Source organism: Hylobates moloch, unplaced genomic scaffold (assembly GCF_009828535.3).
Source record: "Hylobates moloch isolate HMO894 unplaced genomic scaffold, HMol_V3 SCAFFOLD_16, whole genome shotgun sequence".
NCBI classification, from domain to species: domain Eukaryota; kingdom Metazoa; phylum Chordata; class Mammalia; order Primates; family Hylobatidae; genus Hylobates; species Hylobates moloch.
Genome location: NW_026652291.1, coordinates 83,219,829 through 83,244,157, shown reverse-complemented (window position 1 = coordinate 83,244,157; position 24,329 = coordinate 83,219,829). Strand labels below are relative to the sequence as shown.

The 24,329-nt window shown below is 34.8% G+C and overlaps 1 protein-coding gene across 2 annotated transcripts in view; it reads left to right on the top strand.

Annotated features, from left to right (window-relative positions):
* Positions 1-24,329, top strand: part of MDGA2 (MAM domain containing glycosylphosphatidylinositol anchor 2) — an 836,747-nt gene that overhangs the window by 466,861 nt on the left and 345,557 nt on the right. For both annotated transcript variants that reach the window (XM_032179359.2, XM_032179361.2), the window contains exon 3: positions 17,777-17,951. In XM_032179359.2, the coding sequence (XP_032035250.1) occupies positions 17,777-17,951 (175 nt within the window). The remainder of the gene's footprint in view (positions 1-17,776; positions 17,952-24,329) is intronic.

Sequence of the window (24,329 nt, the reverse complement as noted above, 5' to 3'; positions counted from 1 at the left end):
TGTCCACCCCCTTTTCTTCTCTCATCTTCATTTCCTGAGCTTGCACCTCTCAAACAAAATGTCAATACTCTAATCCTTGCTTCAGGCTCTGGTCTTTTTAAAGGATTCAGACTAAGATAACTGTTATTAATCTACTCATTTAGCAAAGATTGTGAGGAACAGTAAGGTTTATAAGATCTCTTCTGCCTACACCATCTGAATTGCTATTAGTTGTTCACATTATTCTTTCGAGGATGAGTTTCTAAAAAAGCAAAAACAATAAAACCTCCTCCTTCAAAAGACACGGAAACTTTTTTGTATCATAATTCCAGGACTAAGAAAAATTTCTTCCCAGTCAAAACTTTTAAGTAATAAATGTATTATAAATTAATAAATTGAATGATTGAACCAAAGAATCATGAGCTATTACTAATAGGCATTTTGATATGTCATAGGATGTGATAAGCAAAAATTGTTTTATGACCCAGTAGGATACGTGACTTCTGTCATTAGCTTCTCTTTGTCTTTCAAGTCTTATTAACTTTGGAAAGTAAGCAATTTGGAAGACGATATTGTAAGTGATGCTTGAGATGCTTAATAAAAATCTCGCACTCTTTTAAAATCAGTAAGATAATGAAGATTTTGATCATTTCAACATACTCTAATTATATAATTAGATATCATAATTACATGTTCAAATTGTTACACATATGAACACTAATTTCTTAATTAAAGACAATTAAGCCAGCTTTGTAAATATACCGTAATTGACTGAAGTGATAAAATTAAGTAAATACTTCCATCAAAGAATATTAGGGAAGAATAGAAATACATTTTTATAATACAATGCCTTTCTGTGAACTCTAGCATTTGCTATTTGTTGGAAGTCTTATGTGTATTGTATTCATTTTGTGAGAGTTGCAGTGAGACTGTCACCTAAAATAATGAATGTATAAATGTATTAGGTGAGGCAAAAATCCTTATCATGAAGTGCCACAGTAGCATCTTGGAATGTATGTCATTTCCCGTGGCCTGATAAGTTCAATATATATTTATTTCCTCTTGGCATTGTATCTTTAACATGTACTCTTGCCAGAGGAATTGATATTTGAACATATTTAATATCCTGGGACTTCCTGGGAATAAAGTATAGAAGTTGTAGTGGTAGATGTGCATTCGGACTACTGAGATCCTAGGTTTTTAATCATTTCCTTTACTTAAGGAATACAATATCTGAAATTTGCTATGATAAACCAAAATTTCAGATGTGTCCAAACCTTAATTGATAATTCATAAACGGTGTCTATAATTTACCTCATGGTATTTTGTATGCTAGAGGGTTTGTTATTATGCTAGATGACTTATGATTATAATTTCACATATATCTACATATATGCATTTATATAATGTATAATATGAATATTTATATTTAATATTTATAATTTAATGATATAAGTATTTATAGCATATATGCACACACATATTATTAAGACAATATTAAGTTACTGTGTCTGGTTGTTTTATTTTTATTGCTATGTGATTTTTGGTCTTATTATCTGAATGTAAAAAATAAGTTCAGTGACAAGAAAAAGAAATATTTAAAAAAGATATTTTGCTGTTTTTAATTTGAACTAGCCAGGTAGACGAAAACATTTTAAGGGTTACCCTCAATAGTTCAGGAGGCAACAAACAGGCTGAATAGTTTCAATTGTGTCACCTACTTTCTTAGAGGACCTGAGTGCAAGTTGTGGGGCTAATAGAGAGATCCATTAATAGGGGTTCTAATTCATAACTTTTAAAGGTTTGAGTTCTCTCTCCCCAGCCCTTGTGGTGGGAGTGAAATGTTCTCAGAAATGTCTAAATGTAGGTTTGAATTAAAACAGTCTAATATACTATTAGGTCAATGCTCTGCCTTTTGGTTAACCACATAGCATGGTTTCTTTTATCAACTGTAACAAAATGTTGTTTTCCCGCCTTTTGCGTAAAATTTTCCACAGTAACATCTTTTTCTTTGAATTTTAGGACCAGTAATTCCTCATTTTTTTTCTCCCTCTGCCATCTTGCTTTAATGACCCACCTTACTCCTACTGCATATCACATGAAGAGTATTCAAAGCAATGAGATATCCTTAAGAAAATGACAACCAAGGCCAAAGTACAAAGTTGGACTTTTTAAGAAATTAAGGACAATACACTGATGCAAGTTGAATATATGTTCACATAATTGCTAGCTTGAAAACTAAGTGTGTAAGGAGAGATGAACAAATCTTTATCATATACATTGTAATTTTGACATATATTTTAATATATCTGTTTTGTAGTGAGAATTTTATTTATATTTTACCTATCATATAGTTTAGTGTTTTATATGCAGTTCTCTCACAGTTATAAGGTCTAATGATTGTAAATATTGTGAAATATATCTTCATTTATGTCAGGATGAAACTAAGTATTCATGGGTTTTTGCAGATACTGGTTTTATCTTTACATAGATAGATGAACTGGTGACATATTTACTATCAAGCAGCAAACTTTTAGTTTTAAACTTTATAAAGTTATTTATTACAATGTAAGTACACTGATAATGTAAATACTGAGTGTGAAACTCTTTTATAATAGCAGTTACTTTCAGTTGAAGGCACATTAAAGTCTGTGAATTACGCAGAGTAGCTTCTGCATGTTTCAAGTAGTACCAAGTAATGTTTTTATTTAGCAGAACGTAACTTCTGATTGTTCACACTCTGTTGATGGTGCCACTTCTCTCTTTAGTTACCAATGCCCTCCTATTTTCCATCATTCCTCTTTCTCTCATTAAAATTATAGAATTGAAAACCATCATTTAAACTCATGGGTTTACGGATATTACTTAGGCAGCTAAGAGTATCTGTCAACAAATAAATTTCACTGGGCAGTTAGATTCTATGGTGTTGATTTATAATTTTGGAATGAAGCTGCAGTTTTCTTCTATAGGTACCACACAGGTAATTCCCTGGAGGGAGCATACTTTTGGAGAGTGGGGCCTGTAGAGGTAGCATAGTAGTACTGACTTTACACTTCACTTTCTTTGGCCTGGCTTTCAAGGTGAACCTCACTGAGGGTGGTGGAGAGTGAAGGGAGAAAAGGTTTATCAGTCAGGGTTCAACTGCAGACAATAGAATTCATTTAGCTTGTTTAAACACAAGTGGATTACTCTAGGTAATTAATTCCTTACAAAACATAAAGTCTACAGAGAAATGTCCTAAAGCTATGCCTTCAAGAATAACATACAGAATATCACAGCACTTGCCCACCAAGAGAACTGCTTCTTCTCTTAGAATCACAAAGTAACTCTCCCTAGCAAGGTCCAAGAAAAATGTACCTTAGTTATAAGCAAAGGATTAAGGAGGCTGCCCTAAAACGGTTGGATCTGTTTCTTGACTATGTATACTGTGATTTGCACCAACAAAAACTGATGCTTTACAAAGCACATCTCTTCCCACTTAATCTGGTTCTGAATTCTTCCTGATATAACCCAAATTCTGTCTGCAAGCTTAGAGCGAGGGAGTCTGGTAAACATAGATTTTAGCTTTCTGGCCCCTGAATTGAAAGAAGGCTTTCTAGTCAAAAGTGGAATGAGATGATGAGTGTTCAATAAACGGTATCCTGTGGTCGTATGCGGCAATCATATGGAGAACTTTCCTATCCATCTACCCTCATAACCCATTTGATCTTACCATCTTTGTACAAAGGTCAAAATATCTAATTTGCTACTGAAGACACATGTCTCGAAGCTGCCAATATGTTGACAATTATATCCTATCATTTCCCTGCTGTTTGTGGAGAAGAACACTCTGTTTTAAGAAGATTATCAGACCTTTTTTATTTTAACTTTTGAATTCTCCATCTTCTCCCCTTTTTTTTTTCATTCAACACAAAGGTTCAGTTTTTTTTTTTTCTTCTTCTTATTTTATCTGTCCCAGGAACATTCAGTTCCAAGAAACCCAGGTAGTATTATTATAGGATAACTTTGTGTTTTATTCTTCATTGCCATTTCAATTAGGAAAAAAAATCTGGTAGAAATATAAATATGTATAGGAAACATTACAATGGCTGAGTGAAATTTGATAATGTGTGCTCACTTTACCAAGAGTTACAGCAGCCTTCCATTTTCACTTGTTCTTGGAGAAAGGTTTCCTGATCTACCTAAATTAAAGCTACTGGAGTCAATGTCTCTTAACATCAAAGTGAGATTGAGCACAGGCTCTGGACTCAGATGACGTGTAGGACTTCCATCCTAGCTTGCTCATATACCACTTTGGGATCTGAGAAAATCATTTTCATTTCTGATGCATCAGTTTCCTCATCTGTAAACTGAGGATCTAGTACTTAGTTAATGTGATTCTTAGTAGGGTTAAATGAGATACATTAATAAATAATTTGGCCAAATAAGTCTTTAATAAATATGTGTGACTTCTAGTAGAAAAACAGTCAATACAGATGCTTGTTGGAACCCTGGAACCACTATTTACTAATTGTGCAGTACTAGGAAAGTTAGTTAATATTTCTGAATCTCAATTTAGTCATCTGCAAATTGAAGACTGCAATATATTTACTGGTGGGGTTTACATGAAGACAATGATTGAAAAACCCCCAGTAGAAAATCGAGCACAAAATTAGTTTACATTTCTTATTTTTTAAGCTTTATTCAAGATCCAAAGAAGGCAAATATAAATTCTTTTTTTTTTTTTTTGAGACGGAGTCTCGCTCTGTCGCCCAGGCTGGAGTGCAGTGGCACGATATCGGCTCACTGCAAGCTCCGCCTCCCGGGTTCACGCCATTCTCCTGCCTCAACCTCCCGAGTAGCTGGGACTACAGGCGCCCGCCACCACGCCCGGCTAATTTTTTGTATTTTTAGTAGAGACGGGGTTTCACCGTGGTCTCGATCTCCTGACCTCGTGATCCGCCCACCTCGGCCTCCCAAAGTGCTGGGATTACAAGCGTGAGCCACCGCGCCCGGCCTGGTAAATATAAATTCTTACAATATTTAACCCTACATTAATCTAGTGGAATGAAATATTTCAAATGTGCATAAGAATAGTGTACTGTGAATGCTCTCTGATTCATTGGTCCTAAAATTGGGCTGCTTACATGAACATTTAAAATGGTCCTCTTTAATGTATATTATTTCTTATGCCTCAGTTTAGTTTTGCATATCTTATTGATAGCTTTCAATCACCTGGATGTTGAACGGAGTTTAAATTGTAAACTGACAGATGTAAAGGTCATTTACATCTCCAAGTGTTGCAAGGCACCCATATAATGTGTTGTTGTTCTTGTTCTTATTTTTCTAATAGCCATTCAAATATAGTGGCAAAATGTGAGGTAAAAATTTGTCCATAAAATTGAAAATGTACCGATAGGAATTGGAGATGTTAATTTTCTCTTTCCAGTTTCAAATGCCTGGAAAAATGCAGAGGGGCAGATGATTCACTCTATAATATTCCTTAAGCCATTTTAATGTAACTTGTTTTGGGGGGGATTTTAGATGAATTATTAGAAAACACTATTCGAATTGCACTGTATTATGTATTTGGTATAGTTTGGTTAAATTCACCTGCTAGGAGAATACTTGAATACTGTAATTACAAACATCTCTGTCAAACCTATATGCCTTGGAAGCATCCCATTTTTCTATAATTGTGCTGTTGTATAATTGTGTTGGTGTTTAATCCCTTAAATAGCAGGAGTTCATTTGGTTACCTTATGAATAGATGTAAATATGACTGTAGTAGAGCACAGTGGAACAGAGCAATTTATTTTTATTACATTTCTAATACTCTGCAGTGTTTGCAATACTGTTAATTTAGATTATATTCTATTATAAAACATCATTAAAGGAATTCCTGCTTCATTTTCAACAAGATTGAGAATAATGGTGAAAAAAATTCCCATAAGAAACTTATAAGGAAAAGATGGAAATGCTGTTCCACAGCAAGACTTAAAAAAATATTCCATTTGTAAAATTTGTGATAAATCAATATTGATTATTAAGTGTAAAAGTGCCAAATTTAGATCAGGGAAACCTTTTGAAGCTATGGGAAAAACATTACAGCCAACTAGAATATCCTCCTGTATTTATTAACTCTCATTACAAAAAAGGGCTGGGAACATACGGTATGTCATTATAGCACCTTTACCTACATAAAAATGACATACTGATGATTAAGCTGTGATTTCCTGTTTTAGGCCATTAAAGGCCCAGTTTAATTTTTTTTTAATGAATGGTTTATTCTTTCTCTCATGACTTGCTACTCAATATATTTTTTTAGATTTTTAAAATATAGCATTTCTAATGAATGCAGTTTTCTTTATTTCTTTTGTTACTTTTAGTTGTTTCTTCAAGGGCATTACTTTTATTATTTTTCGTTTGATTAACAGAGAAGATCTTTTATTTATAGGGCCTTCACGTTTTAAAAATGTATTTGTGTATTTTTAATAAGTAATTTTTATTATAAATTGTTTGCCTGCTAATTCTGAATTTAGAAATATTAGCTAAAACAAAATAAGCATCAATTCTGTCTCACAGAAAAAAAAGTCTAGTGATAGAGATTATTGAGATGGTATAGCGGCTTCATGGTGTCATCAGGGACTCATTCTTAGCACATGACTCCTATCTTGAGGTAGGGCCCACAATTTAAATTGGATCCTGGATTCCCAGCTTTCACATTTGAATTTCAGGGAATAAGGAAGAAAAGCTAGAAAGATAAGCTCCTTTTAAGGAGCTTCTTCAGAATTCCCACATGACACTTCTGCTTATGCGGTATACTATACGTGTGTAAAAAAAGAAAATAGTTAATTTAGCAAGCTTGAAAATACCATGCCTGTTTGCAAGGTTGGCCTTTGGCTGGCATCTATGAATTTGGATTTCAAGAAAGTTCCCACCATTCTCCAGCTGATAAGAGTGGCTCACTATGTCTATTTCTTTCTTTCTTTTTTTTGCTTTTTTCAAACAATATAGTTTATGCTGGAAATTGGCTTTAATTTTGGGAGACTGGAATTTTGATATATTGGGCAGAGGGTGCCTGAGTGGCCAGCACCCAGCAAAAATCTTGGGCACTGAGTTTTCAATGAACTTCCCTGGTAGACAGCATTTCACAGGAGTTGTCATAATTCAACATTAAACATATCCTGTGTGACTCCATAGAGAGAGGACTCAGGAGCTTGTATCCTTTTTTCACCAAACTTTGCCCAATACACTTTTTCCTTTTACTAACTGTGCTTTGCCTTCTTTCACTATAATATGTCATAGTCATGAATATGACTATACATATGCTTCTTGACTTACAATGAGGTTACATTCCAATAAACCCATTGTAAGCAGAAAAAAATGCATTAATTTGCCTAACCTACTGAACATTGTAGCTTAGCCTAGCCTACCTTAATGGGTTAGCTAAACATGCTCAGAACAGTTACATTATCATACAAGTGGGCAAAATCATCGAACACAAAGCCTATTTTGTAATAAAGTGTTGAGTATCTACTGTAATGTATTGAAAAGATCAAAATTTGAAGTATAGTTTCTGCTGAATGTGTATTGTTTTCCCACCATCATAAAGTCAAAAATCAAGTAGAAAAATCATTAAGTCAAACAAATCATAAGTGAAACCATCAGTCAGAGACTGTGTAATGAGTTCCACAACGTCCTCTGTGAATCATTGAACCTTGATGGGGTCTTGGGGATCCCTGACAAACAGGAAAATTTAGTAAATGACTATTTTACTACTTTTCAAGTTATAAAACATGTTTTAAAGTCTATCACTGATCCAGTATACTTTTTGTATAACTAAGATAAATACTAGTATGTTGTGTTTTCATTAACATTCTCTTTTCATCAAGGTGGACTGTAAAGTTTTGGTCTAAATGACTGGAAGGATGGAGTTACCAGTAATCGAGATGGGAAAGACTGGGAGAGTTGGTTTGGAGGGGAGATCAAGAGTTCATTTTGGCTATGTTATGTTGGCGATGGAGAGCTGGCACTTGGTGGCTAAAAGTCTGGGATTCAAGGGAGAGGCCTGAACTACAAATACTAAGTTAGGAGCCATCATTACATAAATGGTATTTAAAGTACTCCGTGAAGTGCCTGAGGAAGTGAATGTACAAAGACAATGATGAGGCTTTAAGGCAGTCAAGTGTTCAGAAGTCAGGGAGATAAGTAAAAACCACCAACATAGACTAAACTCATTCTATTTTGGGTGCATTGTGGAGTGGGATTTTGTCTAATTCATAATTGTATTCTCAGCAGAATTATATTGCCAGGAATCGATTCAAGCAACAAGGTTTTTTTTTGAAGTTATTGCTATGTCTCAGGCTCAGTTATTTGGGCTGGAGATACCAAGTTTAAGAATAGTCCTTGCCTTAATGAACTTACCGCTGGTTAAGGCAAAATTATTGTGTTTTAGGACTGATTCTTTAAAAATGGAGCTTGAGATGAGGATTCGTTTGCAAGTGATTTATTAAGGAAATGCCCTTAGGAGAAACTGATAATGGAGCAAGAAAGCAGGAGAGGAGAGGGAGGAAGCTGGGCCAGGATGTGGTTTCACGACGTTGGTGTCAGCCTGACACTGCAAAGAAATTGGGGTGTAAATTATGCTGCAAAATCTATCCCATCTAGAGGCACAGGAGCAGGGCTTTCATATCCCACAATAATCATTCATCGGCTAAGAGTCACAGGGGTAGGGAATAAACTTCCAAGATTTCCCAGGCTGTCCCTCTGACTGCAAGTAACTCTGAATCCCTCGTACCTTATTTCATGAGAAACAAAAAGTCCTAGTGAGATAACATATAGGAAGGGTAAAGGGATCTAAGGGAATCAGACAGAACACCAATTATCTCCTACGACATATACACAGCTGATTTCTAAAGCTGTGATAAGAACTCTCACAGAGGGAATTTCAGAGTGCCATGACAACAAAGGGGGCAGGACATAATAGAGCTTTATGAGAGAGGGAAAGCTTTCTAAAAAAATGATATCTGGAGGACCAGAGGGTATTAACTAGATAATAAATGAGGGAAAAAGGGAGAACTTTCAAGTCAGAAAGGATCCCAGTATATAATAGCACATAGTCTCATGGTCATGGAAGGACTGGAGCTGTAAAATGGGGAGGAAAAGTTTTCTTACCTTCTAAGCTTGTTGTGGCATTAAAATCAGAGGATGGAACAACAACATTTTGTAAACTTTTAAAGAAATCGAATTGTGATCATGGTGGTTTGGGGCCCAAGACTAATGTCTTGGCAGTGCTACAAAATCAAACTTCTCTATGATGATTGTATTAATTTCCAGCATTTTATATTTATAAGCATTTGCACCAAGATGTACCCTCCTCTGTCACCTCTGGTGTGAAATAGTGCCAGCAGGCCCTGTCATAGTGCTCCATATGCATATAGGAAGTCTGATACTGTTTAAGAGAAGTGCTAAGTTTATCTGTTTTCGCCGATTGTTTATTCGTACAAGAGGGGAATAAATTCCTCAAAGGTTAAATTCAAAGAAAAGACAAAGGGAAAAAAGGATCAGAAAGCCTATTGCTATCTGCTTTAAGGCCCATCTAGTGTTCAGAAATATCATGTCCTCACCCTGCTGTTTTACCTGTTTGTTCCTTGTCTACCGTGATGAGTCTCTCTTCAGCATTCTGTTTTCTGCATAGTGAGTAGACCTACTTTGTGAATCCCTTGTTCTTCAGACTCCTCCTATTAATTAATTAATTAATTAATTTATTTATTTATTTATTCATGGTGAGACAGTGTCTCACTCTGTTGCCCAGGCTGGAGTGGTGCCATCATAACTCACTGCAGCCAGGAAATTTTTTTATTTTTATTTCTTGTAGAGATAGGGGTCTCCCTGTGTTGCCCAGACTGGTCTCAAACTCCTGGCTTCAATCCATCCTTCTGCCTTGGCCTCCCCGAGGGCTGGAGTTAACAGGCGTGAGCCACTGAGCCCGGCCAGGCTCCCTTTTTCTCTTACTGCCATGAGCTTCTTATCTGCATATATCTTGCAGAAATATTTTAAATTGCATCGTAGTAGTAGTAGTGGTGGTGGTAATAGTAATAGTAATCATGGTCCCTAATATTCTGGATATATTAGAAAAATGGGTTTTTATGCATTGAGTAATGTTAAGGTTAAAATGTTGTTGCTTTGTTAGAAAATTGTGGTTCTTTTTTTTTGAAACGGAGTCTCGCTGTTGCCCAGGCTGGAGTGCAGTGGTGCGATCCCCGCTCACTACAGGGTCTGCCCCCCGGGGTTCACGCCATTCTCCTGCCTCAGCCTCCCAAGTAGCTGGGACTACAGGCGCCCGCCACCTCGCCCGGCTAATTTTTTTTCGTATTTTTAGTAGAGACGGGGTTTCACCGTGTTAGCCAGGATGGTCTCGATCTCCTGACCTCGTGATCCGCCTGCCTCGGCCTCCCAAAGGGCTGGGATTACAGGCGTGAGCCACCGCGCCCGGCCAGTGGTTCTTTTTTTATAAAAACATATTCAGAAGTAAGTGTGACATATTGCTATAATTATTGTAGACTGATACAATTTATTAAGAATTGAACCTGTATGCTCTAGAGTCCTGTGCCATTCAGAATTCCACTTATTCTGTTAAGTAATTCAAAGAGAACCTATTTCCTCTGTAATTTTCCCTGATATCAGTGCAGGACAAAAGGATAACTTTTATTTTGAAAACTCTAATAAACTCTGCCTATTAATAATTACATACCATTGATAGTTCTTAATATTCTTGCAGGCTGGCACTCTGTAACCTTTTTAGGTTTAGTTCCCAAGGCTCTGGTGGCAGATCATCCCAATAATTACAGCAGATCAGGTGATGTTTATCTGATTTTTTTCTCGAGGATTCTCTTACTGCTAAAGGATCTTCCTTCAGAGTACAAATAATGCTGAGACAATGCTCACATTGACATGAGTACATCTGGCTGAACTCCCTGGCAAACAGTAGAAAGGAGCTTCAGTGTACAAATCCTCATTCACTAGACATTAATTAAATGGGGCAACCTAGAAGTCTCAGGTCAAAGTTTTTATTGAGTTTGTTGCATCTACACAATATACTTTTTGGATTCAGCCAAGTCTATCTATGCTTCAGGTTTTTAGTATTTTCCTAAGATGATCTCAGTCAATACTGATTTAGTTTAAGGCTATATAAGAGCAATGATGTTCCAGGAAATATCTATATCTATATATATATCTGTATCTATATCTATATCTATATCTATATCTATACTATATCTATATCTATATCTATATCTGTATCAGACTGTATTGGGAATTGAATAGGCCTAAAATAAGAGAATCTCCATGTTGTTTCTTCAGATTAGGAAGAGAGTTACCAAAAAAAGTATTTCCTAAACTCTACTATCATTCTTTTTCTGTTAATGTTGTTTTTACAGAAATGAGTTTAATGTTATATTGTAAGAGGATTTAAACACAAATGTAATAATATAGCTGATATGGTTTGGCTGTGTCCCCACTCAAATCTCATCTTGAATTGTAGCTCCCACAATCCCAGTGTGTGGTAGAAGGGATCTGGTGAGAGATAATTGAATCATGGGGGTGGTTACCCCCATGCTGTTCTTGTGATAGTGAGTCCTCATAAGATCGGATTGTTTTTTAAGGGCTTTTCCAGCTCTGCTCGGCACTTCTCTCTCCTGCCGCCGTGTGAAAAAGGATGTTTTTTTTCTTCCCCTTCCCCCATGATTCTAAGTGTCTTGAGGCTTCCTCAGCCATGTAGAACTGTGAGTCAATTAAACCTGTTTCCTTTATAAATTACCTAGTCGTGGGTATGTCTTCATAGCAGCATGAGAACGGACTAATACAATAGCATATCTGAAATTTGGATGTATTTTATTCACATTGTGAAACTAGGGGTTGTCCGAAACATCCACTCTTCTGTTTTTCCAGAGGTAAGGAACTATCAAATTTTAGCTGGGGGATAGGAAGAAGGTGCTATTCAGAGTAAAGAGTATATTTCCTAGCCTTTCTTGTGACTAAGGAAGAATAACCATATCATATAAGCAGTGTCATGAGGCAGCTTCTAGAACCTTCTGTAAAAAACAAGTAGCAGCTACTTTTTGCCTGTTCCTCTCTCCTAAACAGTCCTAAGCAGTAGTTTATGATACAGCCCCAAAACCAACATTAAATTAAAATAAATTCTGATGAGTACTGAATTAAGTTAAAATAAATTCAGGTGAGTTTTTTATTCATTCATTCATTCATTCCTTAGTATGTGGAGGGTACTTAAGGTTTATATTTTCCTGTTTGTATTCTTTTCACTGTTGATATGGTTTGGTGTGTCCCCACCCACGTTAACTTGAATTTTATCTACCGGAATTCCCACATGTTCTAGGAGGGACCCAGGGGGAGTTAATTTAAACATGGGAGCCGATCTTTCCCATGTTATTCTTGTGATAGTGAATAAGTCTCACAAGATCTGACGGGTTTATCAGGGGTTTCCGCTTTTGCTTCTTTCTCATCTTCTCTTGCCACCACCATGTAAGAAGTGCCTTTTGCCTCCTGCCATGATTCTGAGGTCTTGACAACATTTGGAACAGTAAGTCCAATTAAAACTCTTTTTCTTCCCAGTCTCAGGTATGTCTTTATAGGCAGTGTGAAAAGAGACTAGTACAACTGTATTCATAGATTTTAGTATGAAATGGTTTTCTATTCATTGGCTTCTGGATACTTAGCAATTTTCCTTTTAATTTTCTGTTTGAACAATAACAATGTGAATAAAGGTTTCCATGTATTAGTCATCTTTTGATAATTTATTTATAACTGTATTGAACTAAGTTTCAATAGCATGCCTGTCCTACCTCTAATTTTTGATTAGTGAAGGTTTGCTTTGCTATCAACTACATGATCAATTTTTGTAAATATTTAATGGACATAAGAAAAGAATTATCTTGTGGATAGATGACTTTCTGTATATTTATTGGTCTTATTTGTTGATTGCATTTTTTGAGTTTGTCCTGTATTTCCTCTTAACTTAAAAAGTTGCACTATCAAGAACTGCCTGAATCTCAGAGAGCTGTATTGGAACTTTCTACTGCAATTGCATGTTTGTCAAATTCTTCCCTTTTTAATTTTGTTTGCTTTTTGTCTTTAGTGGCTCTATACTTTACTGAATACCAGTTACAAGTAATATATTTATGCTTTTGACTTTTAATATTACAAAAAGTGATGCTTTTCTCTCCCTGTTAGTTTTTAACTGCAAATGTATTATTAATTTAATCTTATTATATATAAATATTATCACTCCTAATTGGTTGCTTGATTTTAGTTTACGTAATTCCATTACAACTTTATTAATGCCTTCTTTTCCCGTCTTGGCTTCCAATTTTCTATTGTTCCATTCAGTTATTGTTGTTTGTTGTTAACTGCACGCAAGCTTGTTTTAACTTTTAAATTCAGTCTAGTATGCTCTTTCAGTGGGTAAATTCAATCTATTCACATCTAGTCTATGACTGATATAAATGTTGTATCTTACTATATAGTGGTCTATTGCATAGAATGGTGACTCTAGTTAATAATAATGTACTGTTAACCAGTTTCAAAATTAATGAAAGGGTAGGTTTTAAATGTTTCATCACAAAAAAGTATTTGAGGAGATGAAATTGTCAATGGGCTTGATTTAATCATTCCACAATGTAAACTTATATTAAAACATCACATCGTACCCCAAATATATATACACCCATATATATATTTGCCAATTAAAAATAAAATAAAAATTAAATATATATTTATTTCTAATTATACATTTTCTTTTACCTTTGCCCTATTTTTTCAGCTCATTTTATCAAGTTTCTATTTTTTCCACTCTCTTCCCTTAATCTCTTTTTTTCTTTTTATTTGAGACGGAGTCTCGCTCTGTCGCCCAGGCTGGAGTGCAGTGGCGCGAACTCTGCTCACTACAGGCTCCACCTCCTGGGTTCACGCCATTCTCCTGCCTCAGCCTCCCGAGTAGCTGGGACTACAGGCGCCCGCCACCACTCCCGGCTAATTTTTTGTATTTTTAGTAGAGATGGGGTTTCACCGTGTTAGCCAGGGTGGTCTCGATCTCCTGACCTCGTGATCCGCCCACCTCGGCCTCCCAAAGTGCTGGGATTACAGGCGTGAGCCACTGTGCCTGGCCTGCTTTATCTCATTTTTCCTTCCATTAATGAAACTGATTTTTTTCTGATATTTTAATTGATATTTATGCTTTTTAAAATGTATAAACAAGATCTGTTTCTCCCACAAGGACACATTTTCCCCTTTCAACTATCCCAAGGTTTAAGATTCCAGAGTAACTTTTTTCTCTCCTTTCCTTTTCTTCCATCCCTACAATGTTACCTCTGCTTTGCATTACATTTCCACCCAAACTTCTAGGTTTCTCTAGGTTATTACAAATCTTCTTATTCTATGTCCTTTTGGTTTTAAGAAGCTTTATTTAGTATTTAAGTTGTATACTAACCCAAGGAAATCCTCCTTATTCACTAAATGAATGTCTATTAACTGCCCACCACAATGTGCTTTTCTGTATCTTCTCAAAATCCCAGACCGCCGATACAATTCCTTTGGTGGGAGTTAGAGTATTGTTTCAAACATTTTCATCATGGGGGTGCTATTTGAATGCTGAGGTTAATGAATATTTGCATATCACTGAATATTTTTATTTCACACAAATGAGCTCTCGAATGGATATGGGATATTCGGAGATAGCCCTTTCCCTCACCTTTTTCAGTAAATGTGGATGTTATTCCACTGTTTTTGAGCTTTCCGTGTTGGAGATGAGAATCCTGAAGACAAACTGACCTCCATACCACTCTAGGAAAATCAGTTGGAATTGAATTTGGCTATCAGTCACAGAAAAACCTGAATAAGAAGTAAACAAGAATTTTATTTTTCCCCATATAGAAGTCCAGGGCTATAAATAGTTTAGGTTAGGTAGCTATAACTCCATGTTGTCAGGATTTCAGGTTTCTTCTATTTTACCACTTCTCTGTGCTTGATTTTCATTTCAAATCGGCCCACCTTTCAAATGGAAGCTACCAAAACTGTGCAAAACATGAAGTGCTGCTTCCCTGTAAGGACATTTCTGCTTGAAACCGCAAGAATGTGGCTAAATGGATGGCTGGGAAATGTCTTTATCCCGGGCAGCCATGTGGCGATTAATAATTTAGGGTTTAAGAAGAAGGAAAGACAACATTAGGGAGTGACCGGGCCCTGTGACATTACAAGTTTGTCCCTTTTTCCTGGAAGCCTGAACAATTTTCTTTGTAGCCTTTGAGATCACAACTTTTATCGGAGTCCGTATGGAGGTGTCTTTTCCCATCAGTTAGGCATATGACTTGGTAAACTCTCCTAATGTGTAAATTTATGTCTTTCTACCACTCAGGAATATTTTATTTCAGTATTTATTTCTTAAAAGTAGAGAATAAAAAGGGAGGAAAAATTTTCTAAGTGATTATTTGCATTTCTTTCTACTGTTGTCTCCTTTTATTTCCTGTGTTTCATTTGAGAATTGTTTCATTTTTAAAACTTCTTTACAACAAACAATATTTGCTTCTGGTAAAGTAAATTAAGTATAAATAAGAATTTAAAATACAACTTAAGAAAAGAACATATTTCACTATCCTCTTTTTATTCCCAGTCCCATTCACAGAGTTTTGTATGTTTCCTTGTGTAATTTTAATAAACATTTAGTAATATGTACACACATGAATACACACATATACTATTTTTACACAGATGGGAATATTCTCTTCTGTTTCTTGCTTTTTGTCTTTTTTTTTTAGGACTAGAAGGAATTTTATTAATTTTTTTTGCACACAAAACAATAAACATTTTCTAAAAATACAAACAAAAAGATGCATATCAAACATATTAGGAAGGTTGCACATGGGAAGATGGGGAATAGAAATGGGGGGTGGGAATTAAGGAAAATAAATGAGAGAGGGACTTTGTATGGATCAATGATAACAACTCAATCCTCTATTTGACAAAGAAGAAGGAGAAGGGAGAGGAAGAAAAAGAAAGTGGGATAAAGGGACAGAAAGGGAGGAAAATAGAAAAAATTAGAGTATGACTCCAGGGTAGACGTGTTTTGTTGTCGCTGGGTTGGTTGGTTGGTCTGTCTGTTGTATTTTTCATATGTTTTGCCATGTTGGCCAAGCTGGTCTCGAACTCCCAGCCTCAAGTGATCAACCTGCCTCGTTTTAATACATTTTGTATTTTTTTTTCTAATGACTGTATTCAGTTCAATTTTAGAGTCAATTTATAACCACCTCTCTATGATTTAGCATTTATATCATTTCCAATGTTACACTTTTACACAAACAGTGGGCTAATTTCTATGCATCATTTTGCAAATGTTAGTAAGGTAAATTTTAACCAGATAATTGCTAAGTGAAAGTGTGAGTATGCTTCCATTTTTGACATAATTTACAAAATTCTCCTTTTCTTCTTATGAGTATGTCAGTAATACATTTATAAACTACTGGAAATCAGAAATTATGCCATTTGCATCTTTGTGTATTCCATATATATAGAAGATTTTGAATAAATATTTGATATTTCTTTTTGCGATTTACAGGTTTTTAAGATTCATCTCTTAATAACGTATTTATTCTATTCACAATTAAGGGCAAACATGGTTATATTTATACAGATATTTTAATTATGTGGATAACTTTTTAAAGATACTTTTTATGCCATTAGATCATACATTTTAATTAACTTCATATGAAAATAGGTATATATAATGGCAATATTATAGGATTTCTGTTTTGATGATTCAGTATTTAGTTTCATTTTCCATGTCACAGCATATGTGTTTGAACAGAGGATTTCTATCAGCTGTTTCTCAACCTTAAAATAAAAACAAACTAAAATATATAGCAGGGCACGAAGGGAAATAAAATCAAATTATTTTTAATTTCTATTTTGTATCACTTTACAGTATGAGTATGTGGCTTTTATTCAGGTTTTATACACTAAAATACACAAAAGTTGAGTTGAATACCAGTCATTATTGCTAGCAAAAACGAAGTCTGTTGTACACAGCTGTGTTTAAAAGAATGGTATTGTTTATAATGAAATGTTTTCGATACTCACAGTGTTTTGGCAGTTTAGTAGAAATGTTCTCCTTGAAAAGTTTACATTTTTAAAAAAATAATTATTGATGTAAAGTGAATACTAATGATCAAAATAGACAAATCATTTGTGGGCTTATTACAGCAAAACCATCAAAGAAAAAAACTCTTAAACAACCAGGTGTTTAAAATTATACATAATCTCAATAAGCCGTTATGGTATTATGTCTAAACTATTCAAATCAAATAGGAAATTTCAAATAAAAGAATGAGGCATGTCCAAAAATAAAATGAGAATCTACTTGGACAAAATAAGTAAAATTATCTTACAAGGTTTGGAAAATATGAAAAACAAATTTAAATGTCCAACAAAAAGAAAAGTTAATCCATATTTTCAATGTACTACTGATATTTAACTCCCTTTATGTTATAATTTATATTGCCCTCCACACTGATTAGGCAATTGATGAATTCTATGCAATTGAATTCAAATTACACACTGTACAATGATGACATTACGTTGAAAATTTTTTAATTCAATCGTGTCTGTAAACCTTAATTGTGTTTCAATAATTTGATGAGAGAGGCAATGTAGCAGCTCTAAATGCAAACTCTGCAAATGAGTGATTGCTATTTGATTTCTCTGTGGGAAAACCAACCTAAAGTAACAATCTTTGTTGATGCTTGCTCAGATCAGGTGGACCAAAACAGCAGGAAGTGCCTCTGACAGATTCCAAGACTCAAGTGTCTTCAATGAGACTTTGAGGATTGCAAATATTCGGCGACATCAAGGAGGCCGGTATTACTGTAAAGCCGAGAACGGCTTGGGGTCTCCAGCGATAAAGTCAATCAGAGTGGACGTATACTGTAAGTACATTTTCCAGAGAACTAGAATTCAGCCTAGCACGGATTGCTTTTGTCCCACAAGTCTATGGTTTTCTCAAAAACCGTAGCGTTCTGTTTAGTTGAGAATGAAAACTGTGCAAAATAATAACTCCCTTAAAACATTCCTGAAGAAAGGAATCTTCACTAGAAACTTTCATAACTTCTATGATATAATACATATTCATTATAGAACACTTAGGAACAATATTAACAAGAAGACAATAACCACTGGTAATCCCACCAATAACTAGGGTTTTAATGTATACGTTTTTTATCTTTATGTATAAATATATACATGCATTTTTATATTTTTATTAAAATAGGATCATGCTATATATTCTTTAACTTACGTTTGTTTTACCTACATGTGAATACAGCTATTTTTTTTTAAATGTACATCATACAAACAGAGCATTATGAATTGGCCTTTAAATGACCAAAAATCTCTACGTATAGTCTGCTTTTGGTCCAACTCTGTTAAAAGTAATCAGCACCAACCCTGGACAGTGCTGTGCCACCTGAAAAATGTTTGTTGATTTATTTTTGTTCTTAGTCTCATTTTCCTACATTTTGCTCTTGATGATAATATTTTAAATCTTTTTGGTCTCCTTACTTATTTCCCCACCGAAACAAAGCAAAGGCCTACATTTAATTTGGTCTTTTGCCCAGGTTTTTCTATCACTTCATTATGTTTTTACAAGAATTTGCATTTTAATTTTTAAATCTCTAATGTAAGATAATTATTTTTGTTTTCTTAAAGTAATTTAGGCATAAGCAACAACTGCGAAGATGTTGTTTTTCTGCCTATCTTCCTTTCTTTCCGCTTTCCTTTCTTTCAGTGCAGGATAGGATGTTACATAGTTAGCAAGGGGCTTGAAATTATACACGGTCTACTTGTCAGATGCTCTGCTGAATCTCATTTAGTTATTTAGATGACTGAGAAGTGGGTGATAAAGCAGCACTTGTAATTTGCTTTCCACATTCAGATACCTGCTTTCCTTCTGGAAAGGACGGGCGAGAAATCTTTGTTTCATCCTCTATAGTATCTTCTATTTCCTGAGGCACCGTGCCCCTCATCCCTTGGCATAATTTAGAAACCTTCATCCCCTGTACCACCCTTTCCTTATTTTTATGGGTGCACAGGTTGACCATACCTGTATACTTCCCAAAATAATATAGCCCCTGGCTTCCATTTTCCTGACTAAATATTTTCAGTATTTTTATTCATATACAATTTTAAATTAGGTTAAGTTTAATTTACATGAATTGGATACTTTTTCTAATAGTCTAGAGTACATACTTCTGTTTTAGTTATTGTAGTTTAGGTCATGAAATTTTAAAATACACCTCTTCAATACCTTAAACACAACTGTAAAATCTAAAAACTTCTGAAAATCAGTGGGTATGTTTTGTTTGTAACTTTAATAAGCAAAACTTGATATTAACTAGTGTGGTGTCAAAATTTGACCTGAAATGACTTGAATAGAAAAATAGAAAAAAGCTTTACACTCTTTATTTACCAGACTTTGAATAATCACGTTTTGCCCAAGAAATGTGTTTGATTACACAATATAGCCAAATATCCAGCTAAGTGTGTCATGTAATAGATGGCAAATATACTATATAACCTTTCTAAAATCTGAAAATTTCTGAAACACATACCCCAAAGGTTTTGAGTATGGGATTTTTGACTTGCATTTCTGCAACAATAGGTCTGATAGTTTAAAAATTTTATTGCTGGGTTAACACGTTAAATACAAAGGGGGAAATTCACATTTTTAGACTTAAAAAATATTTTTCTCTTTTCCTTTTACTAGAAAGACTTTTTCATTGCTAGTCTGCAGTATCCCTTCTCCTTTCTACCTGCTCATGTCTCTTGCTGTGCAGACTGGATTGTGCCTGAGTATCTCATTCATATCGCACACCTTACTGGAAATAATAGCACTGTTCTCTCCAGATTTCCCAAACCCTGCTAGCCTTCTAAAGTTTGACTCCTCTTCCATTCAACCATGCCTGGAGACATTTATTTTGTTACCTTTCTCCTCTTTGACTTCCTTTGGGGTTTTCTCATGCAACCTCGACTTAACATAACATACAATAACATTGAATGTTATTTCAGTGAAATATCACTGTGATGCATACCATGTTGAAGTACTATTTTCAGTACTTGTTTGGTGGCTAGGCTTTATTAACAAGCTGTCTAAAATTATACATTTGAGAAAATAACATGATGTTAAGTTCTATATAAATAAACATCACATCTCTCTAATATAAGTTTCCCAGAGAATGCCTTACCTTTAGCGCCAGTGATCTTTCTACTATGCGGATATAGACATACATTTAAAGTCGTTATTCCTATTTTTGAGGGCTTGAATAGATGAATTCCTTCAGATAGTAAATTTTGAAACATGCTTTGAGTGATAAGAACACTTAACAATAGAGAACACTAGACCTAGCTAAGGAGTCCATGTGCTCCAAATAGAACCTTGATTGAAGACCAGAGTTTTTAGGTTCAAGTACATTTTCTCTGCCTGAGTTTCTATAATTTAAAACATGCTTTATCATTGTTGATAAAGACATGACTAGTGTATTCATGTTAAGTTTAAATCTGGCAATGTTGGTGTCTAAAACTGAATTATAATCCTTAAGATTTATTTGTGCTCTAATTTTGATTGAATGTTGGGCAGCTTAATTGAATAGATATTCCTTTATATAAACTATAAGCAAGTGAATGACTTATTTCAGGTACTTTTGCTTTAACTATTTTAGGAAATGCTAAAAAAAATAGGACTGTTTTTATCTGTTTGGAATCATGCCTTTAAAATCATCCACTGCATTTTAGGTTTCTGTTTCTTTTTCTAAACTGATTTCACATGTGGAACTTTCATCACCATCAGTAGAACTTGGAAGCAGGATATGCATGAAAACAAAATACACTCATGCAAAATCAGCAGTAAAAAATATTTTTACAACACCAAGCTGAGGCAGACAATGACTTGGATTTAACAAAAAGAATAATTAATAATGTTAGAATTTATTCTTGAATCTCCTGTAAAAGATTGTCTCTAAAATCTGCCCCATAATCTATTGATATAATAACACATAATGTATATATTAATGTAATGCATCAGTAGTCTTAGAGAGTTTTTATAATAGTGAAAATGGGTATCTCTCAGTAAATCCCACGTTCTACAAGTTTCTACCTTTAGAGCTAAAACCTTCCTAAAATAAAATTATGTGCTAACCAGTCATTATTTTGATGAGGAAATGTAGTTTCAGGAAAGGAATTTGACACAATGGTGAATAATATAAAATGAGATGACTTTCTTTAGATGGATATTTTTAAATCTTTGTAATAGCTATATTAACATTTTGATCACTTTGAGAAAGTTTATGTATCTTTATTGGCGACTTTTTCCCATATAATTTTCTAAAATTTAATTTAGTAGAAAGTATTAAGCTATATAGATTTTATAAAGGAACTACCACATGCATTTTTTTTTTTTTTTTTTTTGAGACAGAGTCTCGCTGTCGCCCAGGCTGGAGTGCAGTGGCGCAATCTCAGCTCACTGCAAACTCCACCTCCCGGGTTCACGCCATTCTCCTGCCTCAGCCTCTCCGAGTAGCTGGGACTACAGGCGCCAGCCACCACGCCCGGCTCGTTTTTTGTATTTTTAGTAGAGACGGGGTTTCACCGTGTTAGCCAGGATGGTCTTGATCTCCTGACCTCGTGATCCACCCGCCTGGGCCTCCCAAAGTGCTGGGATTACAGGCATGAGCCACCGCGCCCGGCCTGCATGTTTTTTACTATGTTAATCAAGAATACAGTTTGAAAAATTATTATAATCATGTTCCTCAATTTATAGGACCTATAATTTTATCATTTAAGAATTGTAAAAGCATTCCAAGAGTTTTAGGAAATATAATTTATTGAGAAAATACATTTATAGGCTGGTAGATTTTATAACCACACAGTGACTTGAATTTCTTTCCTGAATCTGATTTGGTTATTTATGCAAATATTTCTGATCAAAAGCTAACCAATTACAATTGTTGTTGTTGTGGTGGTTGTTGGGGAAAGTCGCTTCTGAGTGTCTTCTGAGTGTCTGAACATAGTTGCCCCCATGCCCACACAAATCTCATCTGGAATTATAATCACCGTAATCTCCACGTGTCAAGGGAGAGACCAGGTGGAGGTAATTGAAGCTCGCAGGTGGTTTCTGTTTGTGTTGTTCTCGTGAGAGTCCCGGGATTTTCAGGAGATCTGATGGTTTTATGAGGAAGCGTTACGTAGACGCTGACCCGTCCGCTGGGCGGTTTTTCTTGTGGAAAAGGATTCTGTTACTGGTCAGAGAACGGTTGTTTCCATTTCGTGCTCAGGACGGCAGCCTTGCGGAGAGCGTTCCTGGCTTTGTCTTTGCGTTGCGCTGTGGTTAAGTTTGCTGAAGTCGCTCCCGCCGTGCTGAATTGTGAGTCAAACCTTTTTGTTTCATGGGTTTCACAGTCTTGGGGAGTTTTTTATAGCAGTACGAAAACGGACTAATAGTATTCTCAGAAGAAAAGGAAAATACTGCATTCATGTAACAAGAACAGGAAAACACCAACAAGGGACTTTCAGAGAATATAAAATAGCTCGTACAATATTAAAAGTGGTAACATAAAAATCAGCAGAAGGGCTGGAAAATAAACAGTAAAACAAAATTTTACAATCAAGTAGATACTACATAAGAAGATAAGAAAATTAGAGTATTTATCTAGCAGATCAAACATTTGAATAATAAGAGTTCCAAACAGTGAAAGTGACGTTTTTTAATTAAGAATTTCCCGTCATAGTTGGACATGTGTTCCTAATTATAAGGCTACCACTGGATCCTTAACACAATGAAATAAATAAAATCTTCAATGCATATAGCATGCAACTTCAAAATATTAGGAAAAAAAACAAAGATCTTTAAAATGTCCAAAGAGTTTTTTTTTTCCAAAATGCTCACATATAAAAAATTAGGAATCAAAATGGCACAGGTCTGCCCAATGGAAATCTGGGGCTAGAAGGCAGCTGAGTAGAGCTTTTGAAATTCTGAAGGAAAATTATTTCAACTAGAATCTTCTGTATGGCCAGGCTATTTTTTCAAATGTCAAGAAGACATTTTTAGACCTATAAGATTTCAATTTTTTTTTGGCTAATGCACCCTTGCTGAGGATACTACTTTTATCTATTTTCCTCCAAAACTAAAAAGTAAACAAAAAAGGGAGAAATATCCCCAAAGTAAGAGGCTATGTATAGGAAGATATTGAAGTTAATCTCAGAATGATAAGGAAGCAGGACAGCACGACAATAGAAGCTTGTCATACATTAAGCTTCAGAAGCAACCAGGACAGATTGAAGCTGGAATAATGGATGCTTACCTGATATTTTAGAGACAAATTCTCATGGAAAGCTTAATAATATGGTAATGATAGATGGATACAAAATTGAGCATACAAAATATGTGAGTTATTAAGGGAATGTAAAAAGCTGTATGAAATGAAATGTAATCCAAATATACTACAAGTTTCAGCTGTAAAGATTGCTTTCATAGTCATAATAACAACACTTGATTTAACCAAAAGCATGCTATAAATATATAGTGGATGAGAGCAGGTTAGTATAAGAGTTAAATGCTTCCTTTCTGTAAGAAGAAATCAGTAAGACAATGTGAAAATGAAAAATAAGTCTATAAATAGAAGTTGAACACTTACAAACATGAAGGCAAAACCATTTATAAATAGTTGAGATGCATTAGAAAACGTTGCCTCTGGGTATTGGAAATACCTAAGGTTGTTTGATGTATCATTATTGGGCTTTTAAAACTGCGTTTGCATGGTTTGATTTTTAAAACATTAATAAAGTATAGATTTGAAGATTTTTACCTTGGAGGTTCTTGTTGTTAAGCTCCATGAAGTCAAAACCAATTTCATTCCAAATCTTAGCAGATCATTATTAATTCAAAAACTTAAAACTAGATTTATACTCACACTTTATTTATTCATAAGAATTGGTATTCCTTGGTATTTGACGCCAAATAAAGTTAACTAAAAACATGTCTCCTATATAAAAGATAGGCAAATAGCATAGGGAATGTTGGTACGACATTCTGATAACTAATTTTTCTTCTAAACTTTTTAAGAATAAAACTCTTTAGGTTAATTTCCACTACAATTTTCTTACATGTTGTTTAGAATAAAATATTTTTAAAAATAACTGACTTTTGTGTCATTCGTTGAGTGGCTATTCAAAATATAGCTCCACTGAATTTTGTGGGGCTAAAAAGGAACTTAATAATTTGTACCTTCAATGAGTTTAAACCACTTAAGAAGACA